This window comes from Pyrus communis, chromosome 14, assembly GCF_963583255.1.
Source record: "Pyrus communis chromosome 14, drPyrComm1.1, whole genome shotgun sequence".
In the NCBI taxonomy this organism is placed as follows: domain Eukaryota; kingdom Viridiplantae; phylum Streptophyta; class Magnoliopsida; order Rosales; family Rosaceae; genus Pyrus; species Pyrus communis.
Window position 1 is genome coordinate 1495230 of NC_084816.1, and position 22915 is coordinate 1518144.

Here is a 22915-nt window from a genome sequence, read left to right on the forward strand (position 1 = left end):
AGCAGAGGAGTATTGTGAACTAGTATTCGAGAGATTGAAATTACGACGCGTGAAATTGTGCAACCACATCAAATTACTGCTTGCTTATCGAGACAACAAATGTGTGATCGATATCACGGGCGGCCGACTGTGGTATTGAAAACTTATTCGTTGGGTTCATTAAGCAAGTGGGCAGGAAGATTCGTCTTCAGCAGTTGGTACAGATTTGCTATTGTTAGGACTTGACCTAGAGACGCATCTTTTCTCGGAGTACGTGACGTTCGTATGCTTAGGCGAGACCCACTCTCATTTTTCAGCTTTGAGTTTCATTTTTGATTTTCAGTATAAGTATTTTAACTTCCTTTTCTTTAATTATTTGTTTTCGACGTTACAAATGTTTTGGGGGAAGTATTTCCATTTTCAGTTTTTAAGTTAAGCGCGAGTTTTTGACCTATATGTTAGTACATATCTATTTTGACTATTTTGACGCTCTAGTATTTTGCGTACTTATTTTTGAACTTACGTCTATTTATGTTTTCAACTTTATATCTTATTAAAGTATGTTTCTACTTTTACACTGATGGGGAAGAAAGTAAGAGCTTGGAGGCATGATAGAGGATTTGGCAACCCGTTCGCGACGGTGTGGCATATTCTCTTTGATGCGCCCACTCTGACTTGTATTCTCTTTATACATATATTCTTCTTCCTATTTTCGAGCATTTTGGTTTAAGTTATGATTTTAAATTTCGGGACCAAATTTTTTTTAAGGGGGGTAGATTGTAAGAACCCGTCCCGGGATTTACGTAAGAAAATAGGTATTTTTTGTATTTTCACTAAGTTTGGGGGATACCTTCCTTTTAAAATTGTTTTTGAGCCTTAATTGGTGAGCCCAAGGGGGCCCACCCCCTGTTTTGTCCCCGGTTCCCTTTCCCTTTTCTTTTCTTTTTCTGAAAAGTCTTCTCTTCTCTCTTCTCTCTTTCTTCCTCCGTGCTCTTTCTTTCCCCCCTCCTTTCGGTGCTCTTTCCTCCGACAAGAACACACACACACACACCCATGCCCACACTTATAACTCTTTTGTAACCCTGTGGTTGTGTTTTGGACGTCAAACCACGAAGAAACCACCTCGAAGACATTTCTCAGTTTTCCGGCGAGCACCGCCCCTTTCGAGGAAATTTCCGGCCAAACCACGGCGAGTTGGCCGGCGTGCAAGGTATCAATCTTTTCGTCTCGCTGAGTACTACAACTTTCCTTTTTGTTTCACCCAATTTCATTGAGTATTGAAGAAGTTATGCTCATTTGAATCTTACCCAGTTCCGGCGAAAACCCGTGGCTTCCAGGCTGTTTTCCGGCCAACTCCGACCACGATGACGGGAACCAAGGGTATATTTCGATTCCTTACCTTCGGGGCTTCAATTTGGTATATTGAATGACATGTTTTGGTTGAGTTTTGAGCTCCAAAGGAGCTTGGGAATTTTCCGGCCGAGCTCCGGTGTTCTTCTCCGGGCACCCAGGCCTTCGGGCCGTTCTCCACACACACACACGGGCCTTAGGCCCGTTTGGTCTCTGGCCCAATACCCTCACCCTTTCCTTTTTTATTTTTAGTTATTTCATTTTAAAAACCCAAAAGGCCTTAGGGCCTTGGTTGCAGCCCAAACCCATTTCCCCTTTTAAATTAGGCCTTGGGCCATGAGGTTTCAAACCCAAACCCACTTTCCTTCTAACCCAAACCCAACCCACCTAAAACCTAACCCAATTACCCTAACCCCAAAACCCTAAAGCCCAAACCCGTGACCCGTTGACTGGGTCAACGGTCAGCGTTGACCTTTGACTTTGACCTTGACCGGTCAACGGTCAACGTTGACTTTGATCGTTGACTTTTTGAGTTTTCGTGCGAGACCCCTCCTAGGCTAATTTCGACGTTCTAAACCCGTTTCCGATGTTCGTTTTCCCAAATTCAATCGTTTGAGTAGAGTTTGACTAAATGTACCCTTTATGTGCTTAGGGGCAATTATTTGTGGCGTTTCCGTCTTCACTAGTGGCGTGGCTTTTCGGCGGCGAAGTACTGTGAGTGGACCCCTTCTAAAAATGCATGTTTTGATAGTAGAAATGCATACATGAAAAGCATGATTTGATGATTATGTTTTATGAACGTTTTTGAGATAACATGCTTACTAAGGCTAGTTTGAATTATTACTATTTTTCCTATAACCCATGTTCTTATAGCATATCTGATGGATGACGATATGATATTTAGAACATGTTTAGAACACCTCTTTATAGTATAGATGATGGATGACTTTATACTATGAAGTTGATTTTCAATATATGTATGTTCACTGATTTTGTACTTACCTAGTGGTCCTTTCCGCTACGGGACGTAGGGATAGATCCGGTCCGTCCCGGGCGACGGTTTGGTGTTGGCATAGGGCCTGGAGTGTGTTTTCCTCTGACTGTCTGCTCAGAGACGGGGAGCCGGCAAGGGGCCTGAAGTGCATTTTCCTCTAACTGTGTGCTCAGAGACGGGGAGCCGGCATGGGGCCTGAAGTGTTATATCGGACATTCACTAGTGTTTATTATTTATGCGAGTTATGATTTGAGACATTGCACGACATGCTAGGTTTCGGAAAACCTATGTTTATCATTATATTTGTGTTTTCATAAAACCTGGGGGTTAGTATGTTGATAACTGTTTTATTATATATACATATCAACTTGGTACACTCATGTTTGTTTTGCGCCCCCTTCAGGACTTAGAATCGAGGCATACAATCCCGACGTCCAGGCACTTCTGCATCGGCATCTTCGAGTCCTCTCGGTGAAAAACCCACTCATTTGTTTCATTCAATTTTATATTATTTTCTTTTAATGTTCTAGGTTAGAGGTGTGCTCTGAACACGGTCCTTATTTGCATATTCATTATTCTTTTATATTTATAAGCCTTATTTATCCTTTGTTTTCAGCATTTGCACTCAATAAATGGCTTTCGTCACCTTCGGGTGTCGGCCAGCACGTGCCTATCCTGGTATTCGGGGAATATCGGGGTCGGGGCATGTCAACCAAATTCTTGTGTACGAGTTATGGGCAACGGCTCTCTAGCAAGCTTCCTCTTTGAAAGAGTGTAGGCCAAACTGGTACCCAAAAAAGGAAATTGCATTAGGAATTTGCGAGTGGGCTCTTGTATTTACACGAGGAGTGCAGCAGCCAAATCATCCATTGCGACATTAGGCCTCAGAACAAACTTCTAGACGACTTTTACACAGCAAGAATTTCCGACTTCAAATTGGCCAAGCTTTTGAAAATGGACCAGAATTAGACTACCACTGGAATCAGGGGAACTCGAGGCTATGTTTCTTAAAACATGCCTATCACAGAAAAGTCGATGCTTCCAGCGATGGCATTATGTTGCTAAAGATTATATGCTGCAGGAAGAGCTTCAACTAGGATGTCTGAAGATCAAATGGTTCTAGCAGACTGGGCATACAATTGCTAGGAGCAAAGAAACTAACAATGATGCTCGAAGGATAATAAATTTATTAAAAACCGATACGCCATTAAACACTTTCTTGTACAGAATCACAAAGTAGATCAAGCAAGCAAAATATCACATCTTGCTCGAACCAACAAAAGAAGGAATAATCCAGAAAACCGATTCAGCTTGAATAACAATTAGTCTATCAAATTAAGCAAGCTTTGTTAACAAACACATGGAGTACATAATTCAAACCAAACTTCGATTAACCATAAATCTCCCAAGATCTCAACTTTACATATCAATTTCCAAAACCCATTACAAATCATAAAAACCCCACTACATTCTGCTGAAATTCAAAACCCTAAGATTTGGGGATTTCTTAAGCCCTCTCGCCCCTAATCCTACGAGCAAGCTGGATGTCCTTGGGCATAATGGTGACCCTCTTGGCATGAATGGCACACAGATTGGTGTCCTCAAACAGCCCCACCAAGTACGCCTCTGCCGCCTCCTGGAGCGCCGATACAGCGCTGCTCTGGAACCTCAAATCGGTCTTGAAGTCCTGTGCGATCTCCCTCACCAGCCTCTGGAACGGCAGCTTGCGGATCAGGAGCTCAGTGCTCTTCTGGTACTTCCTGATCTCCCTCAGGGCCACGGTTCCCGGCCTGAATCGGTGAGGCTTCTTCACTCCTCCGGTCGCGGGAGCAGATTTCCGAGCAGCCTTTGTTGCCAGCTGCTTCCTTGGTGCCTTTCCTCCGGTGGACTTGCGAGCAGTCTGCTTGGTACGAGCCATTTGGGAAGATGAAAGAGGAAGACTGAAGGGTTTAGAAAGCGTTTGCTTCTCGGGAAAATTGGAGAGATTTTGATTTGGATTGGATGGAAAATGGCAGAGGCTTTGAGGGTTATTTATTTACGGTTTGGAGAGCAGAGGAATCGCGGGAAGTTTGAAATTTTGTGTTTTCGTGTGAAAATTTTGGAGGAGAAGGAGGCGGCGGGAGAGTATGAGCCGTTGATAACTGTGAGAATCGACGGTTGTGAGTGCTCGATCCGTGGCACTAGGATTTCGCCAATGGGAGGGGTGGTTTCCCTTTTTAAATATAATATTTTTTTTTGGTTGAATAACCTGGACAAGTGATGATTTTTTAGGAATTTATTAAGATCAATTTCTTCTATTTGTGGGAAATGAGATTATGTGGGTGGTAGTAATTTTAAAGTTTTTATTAAGGAGGTAAATATTGGTCACAAAATAATAACTAATGTTTGCCTTAATTAATTTCTCTTGTCAAGGTAACTAATGTTCCTAAGATCAATTTTCTTTCCGAAATGAAGGTATCCCATCAGCACAAGGGATTGGTTGGCTCAATTGCTATTCTTTGTGAGTGTAAACCACACGCCAAAAACAATAAAGAAAGAAACGTAACTGACGTGAGTCTGACGTCAAATCCACTCAGTCACAAACTCGGGCCTCCTGCCTAAGTGACGAGTCTGACGGTGCTGGGCTCCTCAATAGCCCGAGTGGGGTGGAGGACTCTAAAAACAAAAAAGAAAGCAAGATAACAAATGAAGAACCAAAAGAAAAGTAATCATACCCAACTGCTAGAAAGTGCAAAATCATGTAATCTAAAGGAGGACTCTCCAGCAGTATCTCTCTCAAGCATGACCTCTGAGAGCAATGGCATAATTGCTGGTAGGGAGGCACTGCTCCTAAACCTAGTTTGGCCTCCGCTCGAAGAAACCGCTGCTCGATCCCAGATGAATATATATATATATATATAGAAGTTTTGGTGAAATGCATGAAGAAAAATAATATGTTTCATCCGCGTCGGATGTGGACGATAATGGAGGTGTCCTTGGCCTTGAAGGATGAATGGAGGATCTTCTGTACACCGCTCCTTCCGTTCTTAAACGGCGACTTGCCGGTGGTGGAGCTTCCAATACGTATACGAATTTCCTGGACGATGTCTCCGGTTGGGAGCATGTCGCCGGTCCACTCGTCCACCTTGGAACTGCCTTTGAGGCACTCGATGGAAAGCACCGCGGGTGATTTCGACTCTGGTCGGGGAGTCCGAGCTTTGGCTGCAGCGCTCAGTCCATGGTCATTAGCTCTTGATGATGCGGTGCATTCTACGCTTGTATCTCATGTAATAATATGTAAAAGCGGTGTGCTGATTTAGTCCTTGAATTATCATCTCAGCGAAAATTAAGTGCCCGAATTATTTTTTCGGTGAAATAAGTCCTTAAATTTATTAAAAATTGACAATTTCTTCCTTACTATTATATTCAAAATTAATTCATCCAATTTTTCGTCAACTTAATCACTTGACACATTTTTTAATATAATACTGTTATTTTCTCACCTATAAGTTCTTAACATTTCATGTAGGTTGCGAATATATTTACCCTCCAAAGTTAATTCTATACACTATTTATTTATGAAAATTTATCAATCTACCCTCCATTGTGTATTACATGCAAGTAACGTGACTTAAAATGACGAAAAATTGAATATAATAGCTTCGAATATAATATTAAGGATATAATTGGCAAATTTACTAATTCAATGACTAATTTTTTTTGAAAAAATAAGTTAAGAACCTAATTTTCACACAAGTAATAATTGAATTCAAGGACTCAACTAGGTAAAATAAAGAGAGGGGAAGGGATTGGAAACTGAGTAAAAAGTCAATGAATATGAAGGGAATGAGAGGTTTTGGGGTGTCGTGGTTTTGTTTCACACTCAAAACTCAAGTCCACTAACTTTCTCTTCCATTAAGGCGAAATTATTTTAAAATGCTATTTTTACACATTTTTAATACTAAATTTACATTAATTTTTTTAGAAATCCACTTGTATCGGTAATTTTATATTTATTTAAAAGATAATACAAATATATTATAAAAAATATAACAAAGGTAATATTACTCGAGTTTTTACGCGCACTATACAGTTTATAAATAAAAAACAAATACAAGTGAAACAATAATATTATGAGCTCACCAAAAAAATAAAATGAAAAAAACAGCAAATTAGAGTAATAATATAACGACGACAAGGAAAGTGACGTCGTTAGAATTGGCTTGCAAATAAAACAAATTGAGAAAAAATCCGCCAAAGCAGAGGAGGATTCTCGGTCGGCAGTTAACAATTAGCAGCCACAAATATTCTGAAAATTTTGAATCAAATGGAATCTCCACCTCCATAGGACCATAGCCCTTCATATATTAATTGGTGGCCTCAAAACCCCTAAAAATTTCTACAAAATCCTCACTTGGATAATCATTTCTAGCAGAATCCTGTTTGGTTCCCGGGAAAATTGAGCTGCAGAAAAAGGTAAAGGACGAAGCTTTCTTTTCCAGGTTTCATATTTCCACTTGAATCAATCAATTATCCATTTTGTACGTCCCTTTTGGGATTAGGAAACTGCTCAATTTTGGTTTTGGTATTTGGGTTTTTTTCGAAGGCGAGACCTTTGTGATGGTTTATGCTGAATTGTTGTTTGAACACTAAGTTTTGAATTTGGGTTATGCCTCGTGGAATACTTGGAGCTAACGAAAGCCTTGGCGCAAAACCAAGCGCACTAGCATTCTAAGATTCATATAACTGACGACATTTAGTTTGATAAGGATTTATTGTTTTTGAGAACTTTGTGATAATGTATGCAATTAGATAATTGCTCAAATTTGAATTTAGTTTTTTGGGTTTTTGTAAAAGGCGATATAGCTTTGTGATGGTTCAAGTTCTGCGACCATGCTGATGGTGTATGCTTCAGGAGTTATTACATATTCAGATTCTGCTCATAATTTTCTACAGCATGAGGCATCATTACCCTGCAAGACTACCCATGTGAATTTCTTGAACAAAATCTCAATTTGTATTAACCCAATTGGAGCTCCTTGTAACTCTACACCCTCTGCTTCTTACTTTTCGTGGAGAAGTCGAAATCAGCTAAACACCCCCAAGAAATGGCTGGTAAGTGTTTTCGTTAGTTTCTTTTGTTTAAAATTTAGAAAGAAGAAAAGGGATTTTGGAGGTTTGTTTGAGTGTTTGATGTGTATTACTATTATGCATTACAGTGCCGGATGCAGGATTCGATTCCATCAGACGATGAGTATCGATCATCGCGCAACATAGCTATCAGTTTATTTAGGCGGTACAGGAATGTGGTCGACCGTGGAGGAGGTGCCAACTTAAAAGTATATACAGAATTCAGTGGTATTTTTGTGTGTTTTTCTTTGTTTAATTTCTTTCACAACTGATGTTTAATTTGGTTGATCAGGAGTTCATCAGTGCTGGGGTGAATGCATATGCACTGGGGTGCTCTGACGAGGGATTAAGAAAAGAACTTGTTGATATGAAGGAATCTGGTGTTGAAATTGAAGGAATGCACAGCTATGGTGGAACCACCAGTTTGAAATCCAAGATTGCATCAGAGGAGGTGAACTCGCTTCTTTGTTATTAACTTGTACCATTTGTCGAAATGCAACTATTGTAGCATATGTTCACGCATTATCTGATTGACTAAGGATTGGAATATGAAATTTATTTACCATTTGTCGAAATACAACTATTGTAGCATATGTTCACTCGTTATCTGATTGACTAAGGATTGGAATATGAAATTTATTTCCCGACTCGGATGATCTTTGTGATCTATTGACTAGAATGAGTCCTAGTCATAGTCTAATGTTGAAAATGTGGGAAGCAGGAAATGTATGTTAAGGTTTCGGTTGGTTAAACTTTTCGAATGTTGCTTCTTAAGGTGAATGATTAATTAATTGGGATCCGGATCCCCTTTTCCGTCTTTTCTTCACAATGCAGGTTGATGAGTGCATTCTGTGGTTGAGCATTATATTCATCACCATTTTGTGTACACCACAGCCAACAATAGTTAGATGGTCATCCACACCGCCAGTGTCGGACGAAGAAAGACTCAAATGGAAGGGCTTTTGTGCACTCATAGCAAATGCGTATTACGTGAGAGGAATGGCATGGTAAGCTTCTTTCAGCATATTCAATTCCTAACTCAATTACTTGATGTTATTACAACAAATAATCAACTTCCACTTTGAACGTTTCAATTTGCTTTTGAAGCATTTTAAACACTATTTTCTCGCAATATAAATCGTTTGTGAAGGTTCAACTCTTTGCTTAGAACTTTTTTTCTTGAAGGCTTCCAGTAAAGACACTTCAACTAGAGCAAATGGCAGTGGTTGGACAAGCCGAGGAACCATCAGTTGTTGCAAGTCGAATGCGATTAGTTTTTAGCACGCTTGAGGTTAGCTGAATATAGCACATTTTCCAAGTAACTAATTGAGAATATTTTGTGTTCAATATCAGCCCTTACCCTTGTGGTGGTTTCTGTTATATTGTCTGCATATATATTTGCTGTAATACATTTATAGATTGTATCGAACCAAATTACGCTCTGCCCTAGAATATGTGATGAGGAATTGACTGTGATGAACAACGAATTATTTGCACGTGCAGGTTGTGAGTCCACAATGGCCTAGAGTATAGCGATTCGGTTTCAAGAACAGATTATATGCTGACTGTACTTTACATTTGTGGTATGTAAATCTGTATAGCCCAAATATTTTACACCTTAGAAGGGAAAAACAGAGGGAAATACTATAGCCTCATGTTCGAATTTTACTTATGAATGTGAAGAATGTCACTGTTTTTGTTCAAGTTATTTGTTCACGGGCTATTTCAGAGGTTAGAAAGGTTGGCTTGCATCACAAGTTTGTGCTTTCACCTTCACCCTCACTCTCTCCTTCTACCCACCTCTCTCTCTAAACCCAGCCCAAAACCCACGATCACTAAAACCCTAGCCCCCAAACGAAACAGCCCGCCCCTCCTTTCCTCCACCTTCCTCGCTGCCACCATGGACACTGGAAATACAACAAGATTTGTGTTCCAACCTATTGCTTCTCGTCTGGTCATCTGATTCGCTCAATCCACCAACCTGGGACACAAAACCCGACACCCAGTCACAATTCAGGAGAGGGGGCAGCGAATTCGGTTGTTACTTCTTCCCTTCTAGAAATCCTTCATCTCTCTGTTATCGTGTCAGATGTGCAGAAAGGGACGATGGAGAGAGAAGGGTAGGATTGCCATAGAGAAAATTAATAAGATCTTACATTGAAAGAGCACTGTCACATTGTATGATTAAATACAAAACTCTCTGCACTTATAATATATATCCTATATATATATATACTAGCTAGAATCTTATATCTTACTTCAAAGTATCGTCGACGACTGGGATGAATAGACTCAATGGTTGCATATATCGTTTTCCACATCAACCAACAAAAGGTAGACCTTTTATTCATCATAAAAGCAAAGGTCTACCTTTCTATGCCCATCTCTTCTGTGGAGTAGCATCCTTTCGTCCGGATGTAGAACGTCTTCGAATGATCTTTTTCGAATCCCCACCAGCTGATATCGGCCTTGGCCTTGAAAATTGAGTGGTATTCGATCTTTTGACAGGGCTCATTGGTTGAGATTTCGGACTCATTGGTTGAGAATATTTGCTCACTGAGTGTACTTGCCTCGAATTCATGGTGATCTCTTTCAGAGGATTCAGTGGTTGGGATTTTATGCGACTGTCAGTTGGCTTCACCTTCGAAGTAGAGGCTTTTTCGGGCTCTGGTTTCTGAGTTGTTGGAACAGGGTCAAGGATCTGAGGACCTTCTGGAGTTTTAGCAACATGAGGAGTTGGTGATTGAATCAGCGGAGAGCAGTCTGAATCGGAAGATGAAGGGCTAGTAGTACTATCCATATCATAAACGAGGTTGTCCATCATGTGCGGAATTTTTCTATCGTCATCATGTGCGTTTGAGGAAGAGAAAGAGGGTCTCTGAAGCCTTGTAAGGTGTACTACCTGCATTGAGATATGTATTAACGAATTACTTAAAAGTCATGACAAATTCTTTACCCTAAATTCTGAAACGCCATGTCTATTAAGCAACTCCTTTACCTTTTGCTCTAGAACTACCATGTCCCTCTTTAGTCTTGTAATCGTCGAGTTCTTCCTACGTATTATGTCTTCTAACTCGGAAATCCTCTGCCATGAATTATAAGAATAACAGTGATCAGTCTAAGACTAGATTTGGCAATAAAAGAAGGAAACGAGAACAAAAGGGGGAGGTTACCCTTGAACCGGCACTTTCAGATGACTGGAGTAAAGTGGTTAGCTCCTGTATGGTTCCATCTCTCTCTTCACAATCCTTCTTGAGATTGTATATGTCTTGCTCAATAGCTAAGGTGTTTAGCTGCAGAAATCACAACGAACTACATCAAGAACACGAAAAGTGATACCTCAGAAAGTATAACTACATGCAAACCTCCCCGTCAGAGCAGGGGAACTTCGAACCTACACGGCCTGACATCGTTACCATGAATCTTAAGCTACATTAAGTTTCAAACATCCCCTACCAAACCTCAATGGAGAAGTTTTCTTCAAACATAGATTTAACACTTCACCTTCTTCATATCAGTTCCTTGACAAAGATCCAATGCTTTGAAATAGTAATGTCGATGGGAAATTTAGTAGATACGACGCGTTCCATTACCTGGATGTCTGCAGCAGAAGTGACACTTGAGGCCAAGTCTGATAAATCTGACATACGGCGCTCCTCTTGCTCTTGTGCATTTAGCGGAGACATTTTATGTAGTAGTATCCGATCCCCATTGGAGGCTTTCTCAGCATTGTTATCCTGATACCAAATCAAGAGATCAACAAGATTCAAGATTTCTGCATTAGTACAAGATAACTCGAAACAACCTATGTAGCAGCACGGAACAAATTCTTACCACCAACCCATTTGGAAGGTCACGATGTTGATCACAGAGCCAACAACCACAATCAACAAATTTGATTTTATGGGAACCAAAAGATTCGTTGCGTTGCAATTCTGCGCTTTCAAGGGTGGAAGGAACAAGAGTTCCTGAGTGATCCTTAATGTTATGCATCTGCTCGCAAAGGCTGTCAAGCTTCTGCTGCATGCTTGATAATATTTGATCCTGGTAAACAGTTTGATGCAAGAATTTAAGTCAAGAAATTATATATTTCACCAACTGAAGGTTCTCAGCATTTAACAAAAACGTTTTCGAATTCAGTTAACTCGAAAGATTGTATTTTACTCAAAAACAATCAAATCTGATACTTTGGATGTGATGAAGATTATTATTTGATCAAATGTATATGAAAATAAATAAAATTCAGGAAAAAAATCCAAATTAAATTGATATTGAAAAAAAAGAGACCCGATTATGAATATAACTTCATACCGGAACAACTAAAATAAATATACAGAGAGAATCATGCTTGAAATTTTCAAATTTTGATAATTTATTGAAGAAAACGGCTAAAGATTCATTTTTTAAACAACCCCAATCACTAATCAGCAATTCAAAGAGAAAATTGAAAATTTAATAAACCCAATTTAATCAAAGCTCAATGATGACAAACCCTAAGTTCCACAGATTTTTTCAGCTGCGAAATGTGGCGGTTTTTCTTCGATTCGGCAGTGGCGACGCTTATCACGGCGACGAAGAGGAACCTCTGGAAGGGGCTAAACAGCTCCCAAGCCGCGGCTTGCTCTGTTCCCAAGCCACCCTTAATGGTTCCAGCCGAGCTGGCCTCGTCGGCATTGACCATCCGGCCTTCGAGGTTGACCCAGGCCAGCTTCCGGCAAGCCGGCACGGGGCGGCTCCGCTCATTGAAGCTGCTGGAGAGGCGGCGGGTGGAGGAGGGCGTGGCGATTGGGGTTAATGTGACCCGAGCCGCACTGAAGCCAGCGAAGGGAAAGTCTTGGTGGGATAGTTCCATGGCATGAAGGGCGGAGAGGAGAGAGAGAGAGAGAAGCGACCAGGTTTTGAATGCCAAAGTCCTTTTTTTTTTGTTGGTATTTGATTCAAATGATTTTAAATCGAGAGGGAAACCGCAATGACCGTTTGGCCAACGTCCCTCTTCAAACGTTGGGATTTTTCACCTTCTTTCTTTTTCTTTTTCTTGGGTTTTTGTTTGTTTTAAAAATTAATATTTGATATTCTACTTATGTTATACAAAAAAAAACTGTATACTTAAAAGTTAATATATTTTTCTATTTATCAAGAACAAATATTTTTGTTTCTGGGGTCCAAATATATTGCTAAAATAGTTTTTTATATAACAAGTGACTAGAATCAGTTATTTAGTCGGTTAGTTTGGTAATTTAGTCATAATTGTAAAGACGTTGTACGCAGATATATCCTAATGATTAGAAGAATTTTTTTTTTTTAAAGGAAAAAATCTCATACTGGAGAAGATCAGATATTACGAGATATGAATTATCCAGCATAATTGGAATGAAAATGAAATAGGAATTTCCTAATGAAACTCAATTTGGTAGCATTCTTTTTTTTTTTTATTGCATCTTTTTATGATTCGCGTAAAAGAAATTTAAATACCTATGATATACAATTACAAAATAAAAGTGATTTAAGGGTTTTGGGAATATTGGTCACAATTGATAGTTTGGGGGGAGGGTAAGTATAACAAGGTCTAATTTAAGAGAGAATTTGCTGAAGTTTTAATACATAAAAAATATGAGTAAAAAAGCAATTAAATGTCATTTAGTATTATGGTATAGTGGTATTCATCTTTACTTGTAAGTGAGAGTTCTTAGGTTTGATTCTCGCCAAAGACAAATTTGAACTATATTATTGCTAGCCCATTATGAGGCTAAGCCCACCTCTTCCCCCGATGACACACCCCGACCGAGATCGGAGCGTGCTGGCCGTCACACAACGATGACGTAGCCATGTGCACATGCGGAAGCTAATAGAGTAATAATATGAAAGTACGAATAATTAAAAACTAGCTTACAAAGTACTAAGACAAGTGTTAGCACAAGTGAAATACAATTTCAGAGCAGGTCTATAGCAGTCCAAACGAAAAGTTACGACAACAATAGTACACCCGAAGGTGACCCTACAATGGTGAGTGTCTGTCAGAAACGCCGGAAAGCCCTCTGGGGAAACCACCGCAACAGCTAAGCAACTAGAATCTGGAGGGGCGCAAAACAAAAGCGTGAGTGGGCAAAAACAAAGTTCTTTGAAAACCATTTAGCAAAAATACATTCTAACCCCTCGCCGTAAAACCTGTATACTTCCCAGAAAAATAAACATATATACGTATGTATAAATATGTCAAACATGCTCAAAGGTATGTCAATCCTGCTCGATACTGTGTCATGCCGAAATCTCATAATAATATGCAAGTGCCCAGGTATAAACATGTCAATATCATATAATCTGGCAGCCGGAGTCACCTAGCGTGACCTGTACGGCTGCATCTAGAACTCAAATCTCAATCTCAATATCTGAACCTGCCCACGAGTCGGAACCACCTAAAGTGGTCTATACGACAGGCCTGGATGTAAATAAGTGCTACGATCACGTGAAGACTGGGCGAATAATCGCGGGTCACCTACGAGTCAGAACCACCTAAAGTGGTCTGTACGACAGGACTGTGCACCTACCTTGAATCCAAGGTGAGCATAAGGTGCGGGAGGTGAATATCACGTGAAGGACTGTGCCCTGGCCACGGGCGGGAGCACTAACACCGGGGGTGCAGGTTATGAGCTCTCTAACTATCTCAAACTACTGCTGAATGTAAATATGAATACCACTTACCTGGCACTTACCTGTGCGTCCACAGCACCCAATATGCATATGTATAAATATATGCAACTACTAATATAACCATCAATGCACGAATAATGATGAAGTAATGCATGGCATAAACTAATAAACATTTATTCAATTTCTGGGAAAATATAGTATATAGGTATATACGGAAAACAAAAGGCCACTCACTGGTACGTGGAAGGGTCGTAACCCCCCTGCCTCGAGTGCGAACGCTCGTCCTCGGGGTACGTGTCACCTATATGCGAAATAACTATAAAAACGTTAACTTTAAAGCACATAACCAACTTCTCGTAAACACTTCTCATACATTGCTCAAAATAGACAAATGAATATACCAACGTGCTCTACACAACCTCAGGATCACAACCATATTTTTAAAATAATTTTTGGACCCCTCACGCACCCCCACGCGCCAAAATAGGCACTGACCTACGTGCCCCCACGCGCGGCCACGTGCCATGCACACTGACGGTGTCAACTGACGCCGTCAGGAATATTCCGTTAAAATTCCGGAATATTCCGTTAAACTTAACTGGATACCGTTACTGCCGTTAGGAATATTCCGTTAAACTTAACGGAATATTCCTGTTTCTTCTCCGGCCTACCCTCGCCGGACTCCGGTCACCGGAAAACTGGGAAAAGTTTAAACTCACTATTCTCCTTCGTTTTTCAACCATTTTTCACGTAATTTATACCAAAATGAAGCCCTAATCATAATCTACCACGTTGGACAAGTTTTAGGGCTTAAAAACAACGGAATCAAACTTTCCAAAAATATGAAAATTCGGCCAAACTTACAGTTCGTGGTTCCGACGTCCAATTCCGTCCAACGATGCACTCCCAAGCTCCTTGGGACCTCACCAACACATCTACAAGCTTCAAAAGTCTAAAAACTAACTAGATTAATCTTGCATGAACAATGCTCAAAACTGCCATTGTCGAAACGACGTGAAAACGTTAGAGTTCCTACCTGAAAATGGTATGGTTGTGCTCGCCTCGACCTCACGAGTCCAATGGTACCCTTAGTTTCTTCAATCTATGAGGATTTGGTGGGTTATGGGTTTGTCCGTACGTAATAAGGTGAGAACGGGAAGGGAGAGAGAGATGAGAGACAGAGACAGAGAAAGGGTAGAGAGAGACAGTGAATATGCAGGTGTGTGTGTGGCCCAGCACATGCCACAACACACAAACAACCAATAAACGTGACGAAAACGAACTAGGGGCAAATATGTAATTTCACAAGTGCGTTCTAATAATCCCGGGACGGGATGTCACACCCAAATATAGATAATATAATTTGTTAAAAAAATATTAAATGTACTTAAAAAAACAATTAAATAGTTATTTTCTTCTTCTTACCCTTATTTATGGGGCTTAAATAGCTATACCATTGGACTTTAGCCATGTAATTTGGTACAAGATAGACAAAGGCCCAGATGTGGTACAAGACAAAGGCCCAGTTAGCTATAGAAATTTGTCCGTCTTTTTACACTCAAGTTTGAAATCATTTTTCCGTAAATTAAAGTTTTTAGAATAGGAGATCAATATAAAGAAAATAAAAAAGAGTTATTATACAAAATGGTCCTTGAGATTTGCATGATCAATAGAAATGGTCCCTGAGATTATCCACCATCCATGATTTTGGTCATTTCGTTAAAAACTCTTTGGGCAATTTTCAAAGCTTCGTAACTCAATCGATTCTTAACCAAATTCGACCCATAATATATCAAAATGAAGATAAGAAAGTATAGAACAAGATTATACCATTTGGAAGCCCAATGATTGCCGGAGATGGCCGGAAAATAGCCTAAAAGGTGACTGGTCCACGGGAAAACTGGAATACTCGTCAGAAACTGGGTAAATTTTAAACGTTCATAACTTCTTCAATACTCAACGAAATCGAGTGATTCAAAAAAGAAAATCATACTTCTCGACGACACGAAGAGAATGGTATCTTTCTTTACTACTAACTTGCCATGGTTTGGCTGGAAAACTGCTCGAAAATGGCTAACTAGAAAATGGTTAACCACTTTCGAGCCTTTGTCCGACCAAAACACGACGAGTTAGCCTTTGAAAAAGGCACCATTCTCTTCTTCTCATCAAGAAGTATTATTTTCGTTTTGAATCACTCGATTTGGTTGAGTATTGAAGAAGTTAAGAACGTTTAAAGTTTACCCAGTTTCCGGCGAGTTTTCCAGTTTTCCCGAGGATCAGTCACCTTTCAGGCTATTTTTCGGCCATCTACGGCAACCATTTTCTTCCAAATACGTATAATCTTATTCTACACTTTCCTATCTAAATTTTGATATATTATGGGTCGAATTTGGTTAAGAAATGATTGAGTTACAAAACTTTGAAAATTGCCCAAAATCGTTTTTAACAGAAGGATCAAAATCATGGATGGTGGACAATCTCAAGGACCATTTCTACTGATTTTCAATCTCAATAACCATTTATATTGATCATGCAAATCTTAGGGACCATTTTGTATAATAACCCAATAAAAAAACAGAAACCCTAAATAAACAGGTACCTAACCTATGAGATCTATGTAGCTTTAGTGGAGCCATGAAGGGGTTAGGTTGGTCCCGGGCTCATCCTAACATTTTTTTTTTTTATATACAGAAATGTTTAGTGTTATGTTTATGTTTTTAAAGGTTTTTCGGTGGACTCGAGGTCCCAATCCGATGCTTTTACTTTAATTTATTTCATCGGGTTTAGTTTGGGGTTGGTGGCTTCTATGGACTTCATACAATCCGTTGCTTTGAGTTTTGATGAGGACTATAGTCTGTGGACTGGTGGAAGAAGAGAGGAAGAAAGTTACAAACTTGAGTTTAGATTTAAAGAAGAAGATGATGAGAACGATACCATACTAAACCCAAACAACGATAATCGGTTGCCCACCACACGGCAAAGTAATTTTTGTAAGATAAAAAGAGCATTTCAAATTGAAACTTTTGAGTCCCTTCTAGACTAAGATCCTGGCCCCGCCATTTCATTTTTTTTTTTTTGTCCTGATCTCTTTCTCAATACCAGAAAGTGATACTCTCTTGAGATAAGACCCCAACCATTAGATAACACTGGGCCTGTGATTAGGAAAGGAGGAGAAAAAATTATGGATTTAATAATGTTTTTTAATTTTTTTTCAGTTACTTGGCGGCCTTGCCGACGTTATTAGAACTTGACAGTAGCAGTCGTGCATGCATGTTACTTAATATTTTTTTTATAGGGATTCAACCTCTCGGATATTTCAATGGTAATTAGAGAGTAGATTCCTAGCATGCTCTGGGATATCTTATAAATTGGGGGTTATATTTCTGTAGTGAAAAAATTCAGTAACCAAAATCTAATGATGGACAAAAAATCCTGATAGATAAGATACACCAAAAAATAATAGATTTTTCAATTAATGAAGGAGGTTTGTTTTGGTGTTTTTATCAAACCAAGTTTATATGCCATTCTGCATTGACTAGTTTGGGAGGCAGTAGCTTCATCATGCAGCTGGAAAGAAAAAGGTCCCCGCTTCGAAAACAAAGTTCGTTAACTTCATGATTCCAACTAGTACACCTACATCTCTCTTTGTGATGAATTGAGACCCTATCCGGACCTCTGTTTTCAGAGCCGTCAAACGCAGATATCCAAACCACTTATTTAAAATCCTGCATCTCGCATTAGAATATTATACTGGCTCACTTCACATAAATTAAAGGTCTGAATCACTTTCTCTCTCCCTTGAACGGCCAGAATCTCTAAATTCGTTGACTTTGCATTTTGAGATCCGGAGAGGATCTCGATTCATGACCAAATTTTGCCAAGAGAAATATGTATGTATGTGTGTGTGTGTGTGTGTGTGTGTGTGTGTGTGTGTGTAGTGGCATTCTGTGCTTCCACAAGGAATAAAAACAAGTAGAAAGCAATCTTTCTTTGATGGGTAAGGTAAGCAATTTTTGGGAGGGACATGACATAAGGTATGACATGGCAACCACTTACATGCAGAAGACAGTGACTTGTCCATTTGATGCAGCTTATTATAGCCATTCGTTCTTCCAACAATCCTTCTTCACCAGGGCATCCAACCTCTTGGTTATGAAAGCAAAGTTGAAAAGGAAGACAAAGTTAGAAAGAAAACAAAACCCAACTCATGTTTTTGCTAGCCTTCTTATGACACAATAACACGTTAGAAGCGCGAACAATAAAATAAGTCTATGTGTTGAATTTTATTGGGTCTGATTTATGACAGGTTGATAGGAATATAACACGTTAATTAAGGGCTCGAGTCAGCATTCATTACAAAACATGATAACCACTCTTTATCTTTGTGAAATGTGTTTTATTTATTGACTTAATTGGATTCTTATGTTACATGTTTGTTGGTGAAAGGTCCGACATTTGTTATATGTATGATGTACTTGGCTAGGCTTTACGGTAGTTTAAGGTTTAAGGTTATTTTAGTTATGTAATACTTGATATTATTCGATAAATTTTTTTTTTTTTTTAACATATATTCGATAATATTTTTTATGTTGGACTTTTCTAAGCCCAAAAGGAATGGAGAAAAACGAGTAAACATGTGAAACGCAGCACAACCAACAAGATTTATAAAGGAGATTGGATTTATATATTTGATGATGACAAGTTAACGAGTTAAATTTGAATTTAACATAATCTCACTCGATATGAACATCTCATTAAAACACTACACGCTGTGACATGTCTAGTTCACCAACCCCACACAGCCAAAACAAATTTACTATAACGAAACTAGAACTAGGAGTGGTCCCCTTGTTGCATAGAACAAGACAATGCCAATAAAATTAGGGTGTCGACCATGTTACTCTACATAAAATCTGCAATTCTTTGAGGTTCAACTGGTCCCCTATAGTCCATAGTACTTGTCGGCATCCTAGAGGTGCCTCAACCATTCATTATTTCATACAACAACAAAGTCTTATTTTACGAGATGAAGTTGGCTGTATAAAATTTAGAACGCTAACGCGTTAGGTTTATAACATCAAAAAATATTTTTAAAATGAAATATTTGAAAGTCAAATCAAATAATTTGAACCTACATTATTGAATCCAGATTGGGCAACAAGAACAATTACCATCTTGAGTGGATGCGGTTTGATGCCTAAAAATAAAAGCAAAGAGAAAATGCTCATTTAGTAATCATGGAATCTTTAATTTGCTTCACTCATTCTTCCCCCAATTATGCTAGAAAAAGCATGTTTACCTCTAGATGTCGCCGTGTGTTTTCATTTTTTGTGTTGCTTCCTCACACAACTTCACATAATTAGCGTCTCTTTTTCACGTAAGTTCGTAAGGGACTGCAAATTTGATAAATTGCTTGAGCTCCACGAATCGAGATCCTCTTTAGATCTCACAGTTAGGAGCCGATAGAACGAAAAATCTAGACCACTCATTTCATCCACAGCCCTCATTAGCATATCTAGCTAACCCACCTCATACAAACTAAGAGTCCACATCTCTCTCTTCCACTGTTAGATGGTTCGAATTATTTGGTTCGCTCCGGATTGTGAGATTCAAAGAGGATCTGAATTCGAGCTCGACAACTGTAAACACGTAATGTCACATCTTAACAAAATATTACTATACAGCTTGCATTCTATTAATGTCCTCAGTGGGTTTTGAATCTTACACATAAACTTTTGGCACCCCCTTTTGCTTCTTTTCCTCTCCACCCACTTAATAAGTAACCTAACTGTCAATTTTTTTACAGTATAAAAGAGAACCCCAGAACACTACAGCTGCTTTCTATCTTCTTTTCCAACTTCTAATGGTTCTGTACATCAAAAGCAAAGTCCCCTCCCACACTTTTGTGTTGCTACTGCTGCTTGTTTGAGCAAGTACACTTGGCACGATTTTCGGAGAGCGTCTGAAAAAAAATTAAGAGAAAAAGAATGATATACCGATGAGTGAATACATTGCAATGCAAGTCACAAGTGTTTGAGCTCCACAATTTGTAAATTTTCATGATTGGATTCCGAAAAAATACCTGGACTTGAGTTTGAAGGTCTTTAATGTAGTCAACAGCCAAATCCAACATGTCGGAAGTGTGTGCTTGCTGCAAAGTAAAGACCTTAGAATCTCAGATGTTTTGAGTCTAATGTAATCGCTAACTGGTTCATAGATCGAAAAAGCAAGTGAAGATTTTACCTTGTCCATGTTTGGTACAAGCTCTTGCAGTTTCCTCATTCGTTCGCTAATTCGGGTTCTTCTCACCTGGCCGGAACAAAAATAAACATTTTGAGCATTTTAATTTAACATGTGCAAATGGAGCTTTTCGTTTAACAGTGTTCAAATCAATAAGAAGGGTGTACAATGTGTGATATTGAGACACTAAAACAGTACCCTCTCAGCAATGCTTCTTGGGTGTGTGGCGCAGCCCCGCTTTGCTCGAATCTTACAAGGAACAGAATCTTGGAACTGTAAAAACTTTTCAATGGCAGCCATCTCCGTGGATGTTTTTGGCAAGCTCAAGTGATGAGCTAGAAGTGTAGGAGGATGATTTCCAGCCTCCACATCCTGCATGACAGTAATGAAAACTATCAGACACTAGATAATACACAACCAAGCACATTACTTTTTAACACAAATTTGGTACCTGAGTTTCAGATGGACTTAAACCAGTGTATGCTTTCACTTCGTCATCCCTAAAGCCTGTATCATCACCCAGAATCGCAGAGTCATCCCATGAATCCATTGGGAAACCAGTCACATAATTGTTACCATGGCCATCCCCAAAACCTCCAGTATCTTGACTATTCGATCGCATTCTTTTGTTCCCAATTTCAGCAATCGGACTCATTAGCCCCGACGTAGATGGTGGCCCTGAAGAGAAATTTTTCAACCTGCTCGCAGAAGAAAAAGATGCTTCTTCACCAGTGCTATTACTTGCTCCGAAGTTCCCCATTCCTCTCAATGCAGCATAGCTTGCCGCTGCAAAATGCTAAGTATCATTCTCAAATCGATACCATCTTTTTTCTTTCGAATCTAAACTAAGACTAGAATCAACCAAACCGAAGAACCAGAACTATTGAATCTTTCATAAAATGTTCGGTAGATTAGATTTCGTAAGCGACAGTTATCACTAGTTAACTTTATTCCCAACTGATTTATCAGAATGATATACAAAGTTCATTACTTTGCTGTACAAAATCAATCAATTCAAATAACAGAAAGTAAATATAATTCGGCATATTGTGAGAAAATTAAGCATCCAAAAACTGAAAGAAGCAAAAATCTGCCTCACAATAATCAAAATTTACTTGATTTGGCACTTCTACCTTTTGGAATTCATCAATGCTGAAAAAAACAACATACCATCAATGTTCATATTGGAGAACAATCCAGCAGGCGAGCTACTATGCCGAATGAGATTGGAATTTGCAACGCCACCACCGGTTTTGACAGAAGGCAAGTGACTTCCCCCCATTGAATAAGCTCCTTCATTCAAGTTCTGATTAGGCAAAGGCGGTTTCGACGTCGGCTGGTAAAATCCTTGAGCAACAGATGAATAGTTGTTCAAATTGCTCTGCTGCTGCTGCTGTTGAATCATCCCCACTTCATCATCCACCTTAGGCAGCATAAATTGTGGTTGCTGATTATTAATCTGTGTTTCAACTTTGTGTTGTGATGCAATTTCTTCTGTTCCTCCACCACCACCTCCTCCTCCATCACCACCACCTTCACTAGCCAGAAACCGGGCGAAAATCCTCTCGGTTTCAGGGCTAGAAGGCCGATTGAACAAGGGCTCACAAACCTCTGAGTCCAAAATGTTTGTGAAATATGAGCTGGGAGCTGACCGGTAGCGCGTCAAGCTAGAGTTCATATGCTGCTGGGGTTTGTCATGATGCTGCTGATGATCTGATTCCATTGCTTCCTTAATTCTTCAAATTCTCATCCAAAAATCCAAACTTCAACAAAGCAATAAAATCCTCCTTTTCTATTTTCCGACCATAATCAGATCAAATCACAAGTAAAAGCTCTGGCTTTATCCCCTGCAAAAATTCTCAGAAAACAAAATAAAAGAACCCAACTTTTAGATTCAACCCAAGAATTTAAAGCTACCCAAAAGCCAAATCCATGTAATTCTTACTCGTGTTAAAAGATATATTGATTCTGCTATAAAAGTAGCTTCTGAAACAAAGAAAAACTGAGGACAGAAGACACTAACTAGTACCATTTTTTCACTATTCACTGAAAATTTCTCACAAATCCCAAAATCCACCAACTTTCCTATTCCTGAAATCTCAATCACCCAAGTAAGGAAGATAACATAAGAAATTCAAACAACCCACTGAAATCAAGCACAATATCAGATGACATAAGACAAAACCAAGAATATAAGCATAACAATATAAAAAGCAAACCTTTACACACTCACTCTCTCTCTCTCTCTAGAGATTTGCTTCTTCTTTCTCTACTGTTGCTGATGCTGGTTCTGGGCATGGAATACTAGTGACAGCGGTGGTGGAGTTCTCGTTGATGCCAGTGACAGTGACTGTGGAGAGATAAAAGCGAAACCCACAACAAATAATAAATAATAATTTTAGAAGAAAAAAAAAAACACATTTTCTTTCCTCTTCTATTGAGTTCAGCCCCACAGGAGTAACTGAGGACAGAAAATCTAGTCTCTCAGATTTAGTAAGTTTACATTTTTTACAGGACCATATTGCCCTCAAAGACTAGCCATTATTACAGAAGAACCAATGAATTCTAAGAGAGAAATGGCGGCATAGCGAATGG

At 39.2% G+C, this 22915-nt stretch overlaps 4 protein-coding genes across 6 annotated transcripts; 1 reads left to right on the top strand and 3 right to left on the bottom strand.

Annotated features, from left to right (window-relative positions):
- Window positions 1–3607: 3607 nt before the first annotated feature.
- Window positions 3608–4335, bottom strand: LOC137715877 (histone H3.2). Its single transcript, XM_068455234.1, has one exon. The coding sequence runs from the start codon at window positions 4239–4241 to the stop codon at window positions 3831–3833; it is 411 nt and encodes a 136-aa protein (XP_068311335.1). The 5' UTR covers window positions 4242–4335; the 3' UTR covers window positions 3608–3830.
- Window positions 4336–6561: 2226 nt separating this feature from the next.
- LOC137715886 (uncharacterized) lies at window positions 6562–9136 on the top strand. 2 transcript variants are annotated; one of them, XM_068455246.1, is made up of 7 exons: window positions 6562–6778; window positions 7160–7417; window positions 7522–7641; window positions 7725–7883; window positions 8267–8439; window positions 8618–8723; window positions 8936–9136. In XM_068455246.1, the coding sequence occupies exons 2-7, from the start codon at window positions 7196–7198 to the stop codon at window positions 8963–8965; spliced, it is 810 nt and encodes a 269-aa protein (XP_068311347.1). In that variant the 5' UTR covers window positions 6562–6778; window positions 7160–7195; the 3' UTR covers window positions 8966–9136. The 2 variants fall into 2 exon arrangements, with proteins under 2 accessions (XP_068311347.1, XP_068311348.1); XM_068455247.1 differs by having other exon boundaries at window positions 6563–6778; window positions 7259–7417.
- Window positions 9137–9603: 467 nt separating this feature from the next.
- Window positions 9604–12318, bottom strand: LOC137715885 (uncharacterized). The gene is made up of 6 exons (XM_068455245.1): window positions 11925–12318; window positions 11267–11476; window positions 11026–11169; window positions 10606–10725; window positions 10431–10517; window positions 9604–10334 (listed from the first exon to the last, which is right to left on the bottom strand). The coding sequence occupies exons 1-6, from the start codon at window positions 12282–12284 to the stop codon at window positions 9807–9809; spliced, it is 1449 nt and encodes a 482-aa protein (XP_068311346.1). The 5' UTR covers window positions 12285–12318; the 3' UTR covers window positions 9604–9806.
- Window positions 12319–19708: 7390 nt separating this feature from the next.
- Window positions 19709–22710, bottom strand: LOC137715825 (transcription factor bHLH122-like). Of its 2 annotated transcripts, none has more exons than XM_068455172.1 (7): window positions 22540–22710; window positions 21491–22167; window positions 20772–21106; window positions 20519–20692; window positions 20324–20389; window positions 20163–20231; window positions 19709–20042 (listed from the first exon to the last, which is right to left on the bottom strand). In XM_068455172.1, the coding sequence occupies exons 2-7, from the start codon at window positions 22041–22043 to the stop codon at window positions 19992–19994; spliced, it is 1248 nt and encodes a 415-aa protein (XP_068311273.1). In that variant the 5' UTR covers window positions 22044–22167; window positions 22540–22710; the 3' UTR covers window positions 19709–19991. The 2 variants fall into 2 exon arrangements, with proteins under 2 accessions (XP_068311273.1, XP_068311272.1); XM_068455171.1 differs by lacking the exon at window positions 22540–22710 and adding an exon at window positions 22350–22533.
- Between the last annotated feature and the right edge of the window lie 205 nt (window positions 22711–22915).

Excerpts from the sequence above, each read along its gene's own strand:
- LOC137715877 (XM_068455234.1), bottom strand. The coding sequence starts at position 4,241 with ATGGCTCGTACCAAGCAGACTGCTCGCAAGTCCACCGGAGGAAAGGCA.
- LOC137715825 (XM_068455172.1), bottom strand. The coding sequence starts at position 22,043 with ATGGAATCAGATCATCAGCAGCATCATGACAAACCCCAGCAGCATATG. Across the intron at positions 21,107-21,490 it reads CTCCAATATGAACATTGATG|CGGCAAGCTATGCTGCATTG; the intron begins GTATGTTGTTTT and ends AGCATTTTGCAG. Across the intron at positions 20,232-20,323 it reads TTGTACCAAACATGGACAAG|CAAGCACACACTTCCGACAT; the intron begins GTAAAATCTTCA and ends TTTACTTTGCAG.
- LOC137715886 (XM_068455246.1), top strand. The coding sequence starts at position 7,196 with ATGCTGATGGTGTATGCTTCAGGAGTTATTACATATTCAGATTCTGCT. Across the intron at positions 7,642-7,724 it reads GAGGAGGTGCCAACTTAAAA|GAGTTCATCAGTGCTGGGGT; the intron begins GTATATACAGAA and ends TTGGTTGATCAG. Across the intron at positions 8,440-8,617 it reads TACGTGAGAGGAATGGCATG|GCTTCCAGTAAAGACACTTC; the intron begins GTAAGCTTCTTT and ends TTTTTCTTGAAG.
- LOC137715885 (XM_068455245.1), bottom strand. The coding sequence starts at position 12,284 with ATGGAACTATCCCACCAAGACTTTCCCTTCGCTGGCTTCAGTGCGGCT. Across the intron at positions 11,477-11,924 it reads AAAAATCTGTGGAACTTAGG|GATCAAATATTATCAAGCAT; the intron begins GTTTGTCATCAT and ends ACTGTTTACCAG. Across the intron at positions 11,170-11,266 it reads ACCTTCCAAATGGGTTGGTG|GATAACAATGCTGAGAAAGC; the intron begins GTAAGAATTTGT and ends ATTTGGTATCAG.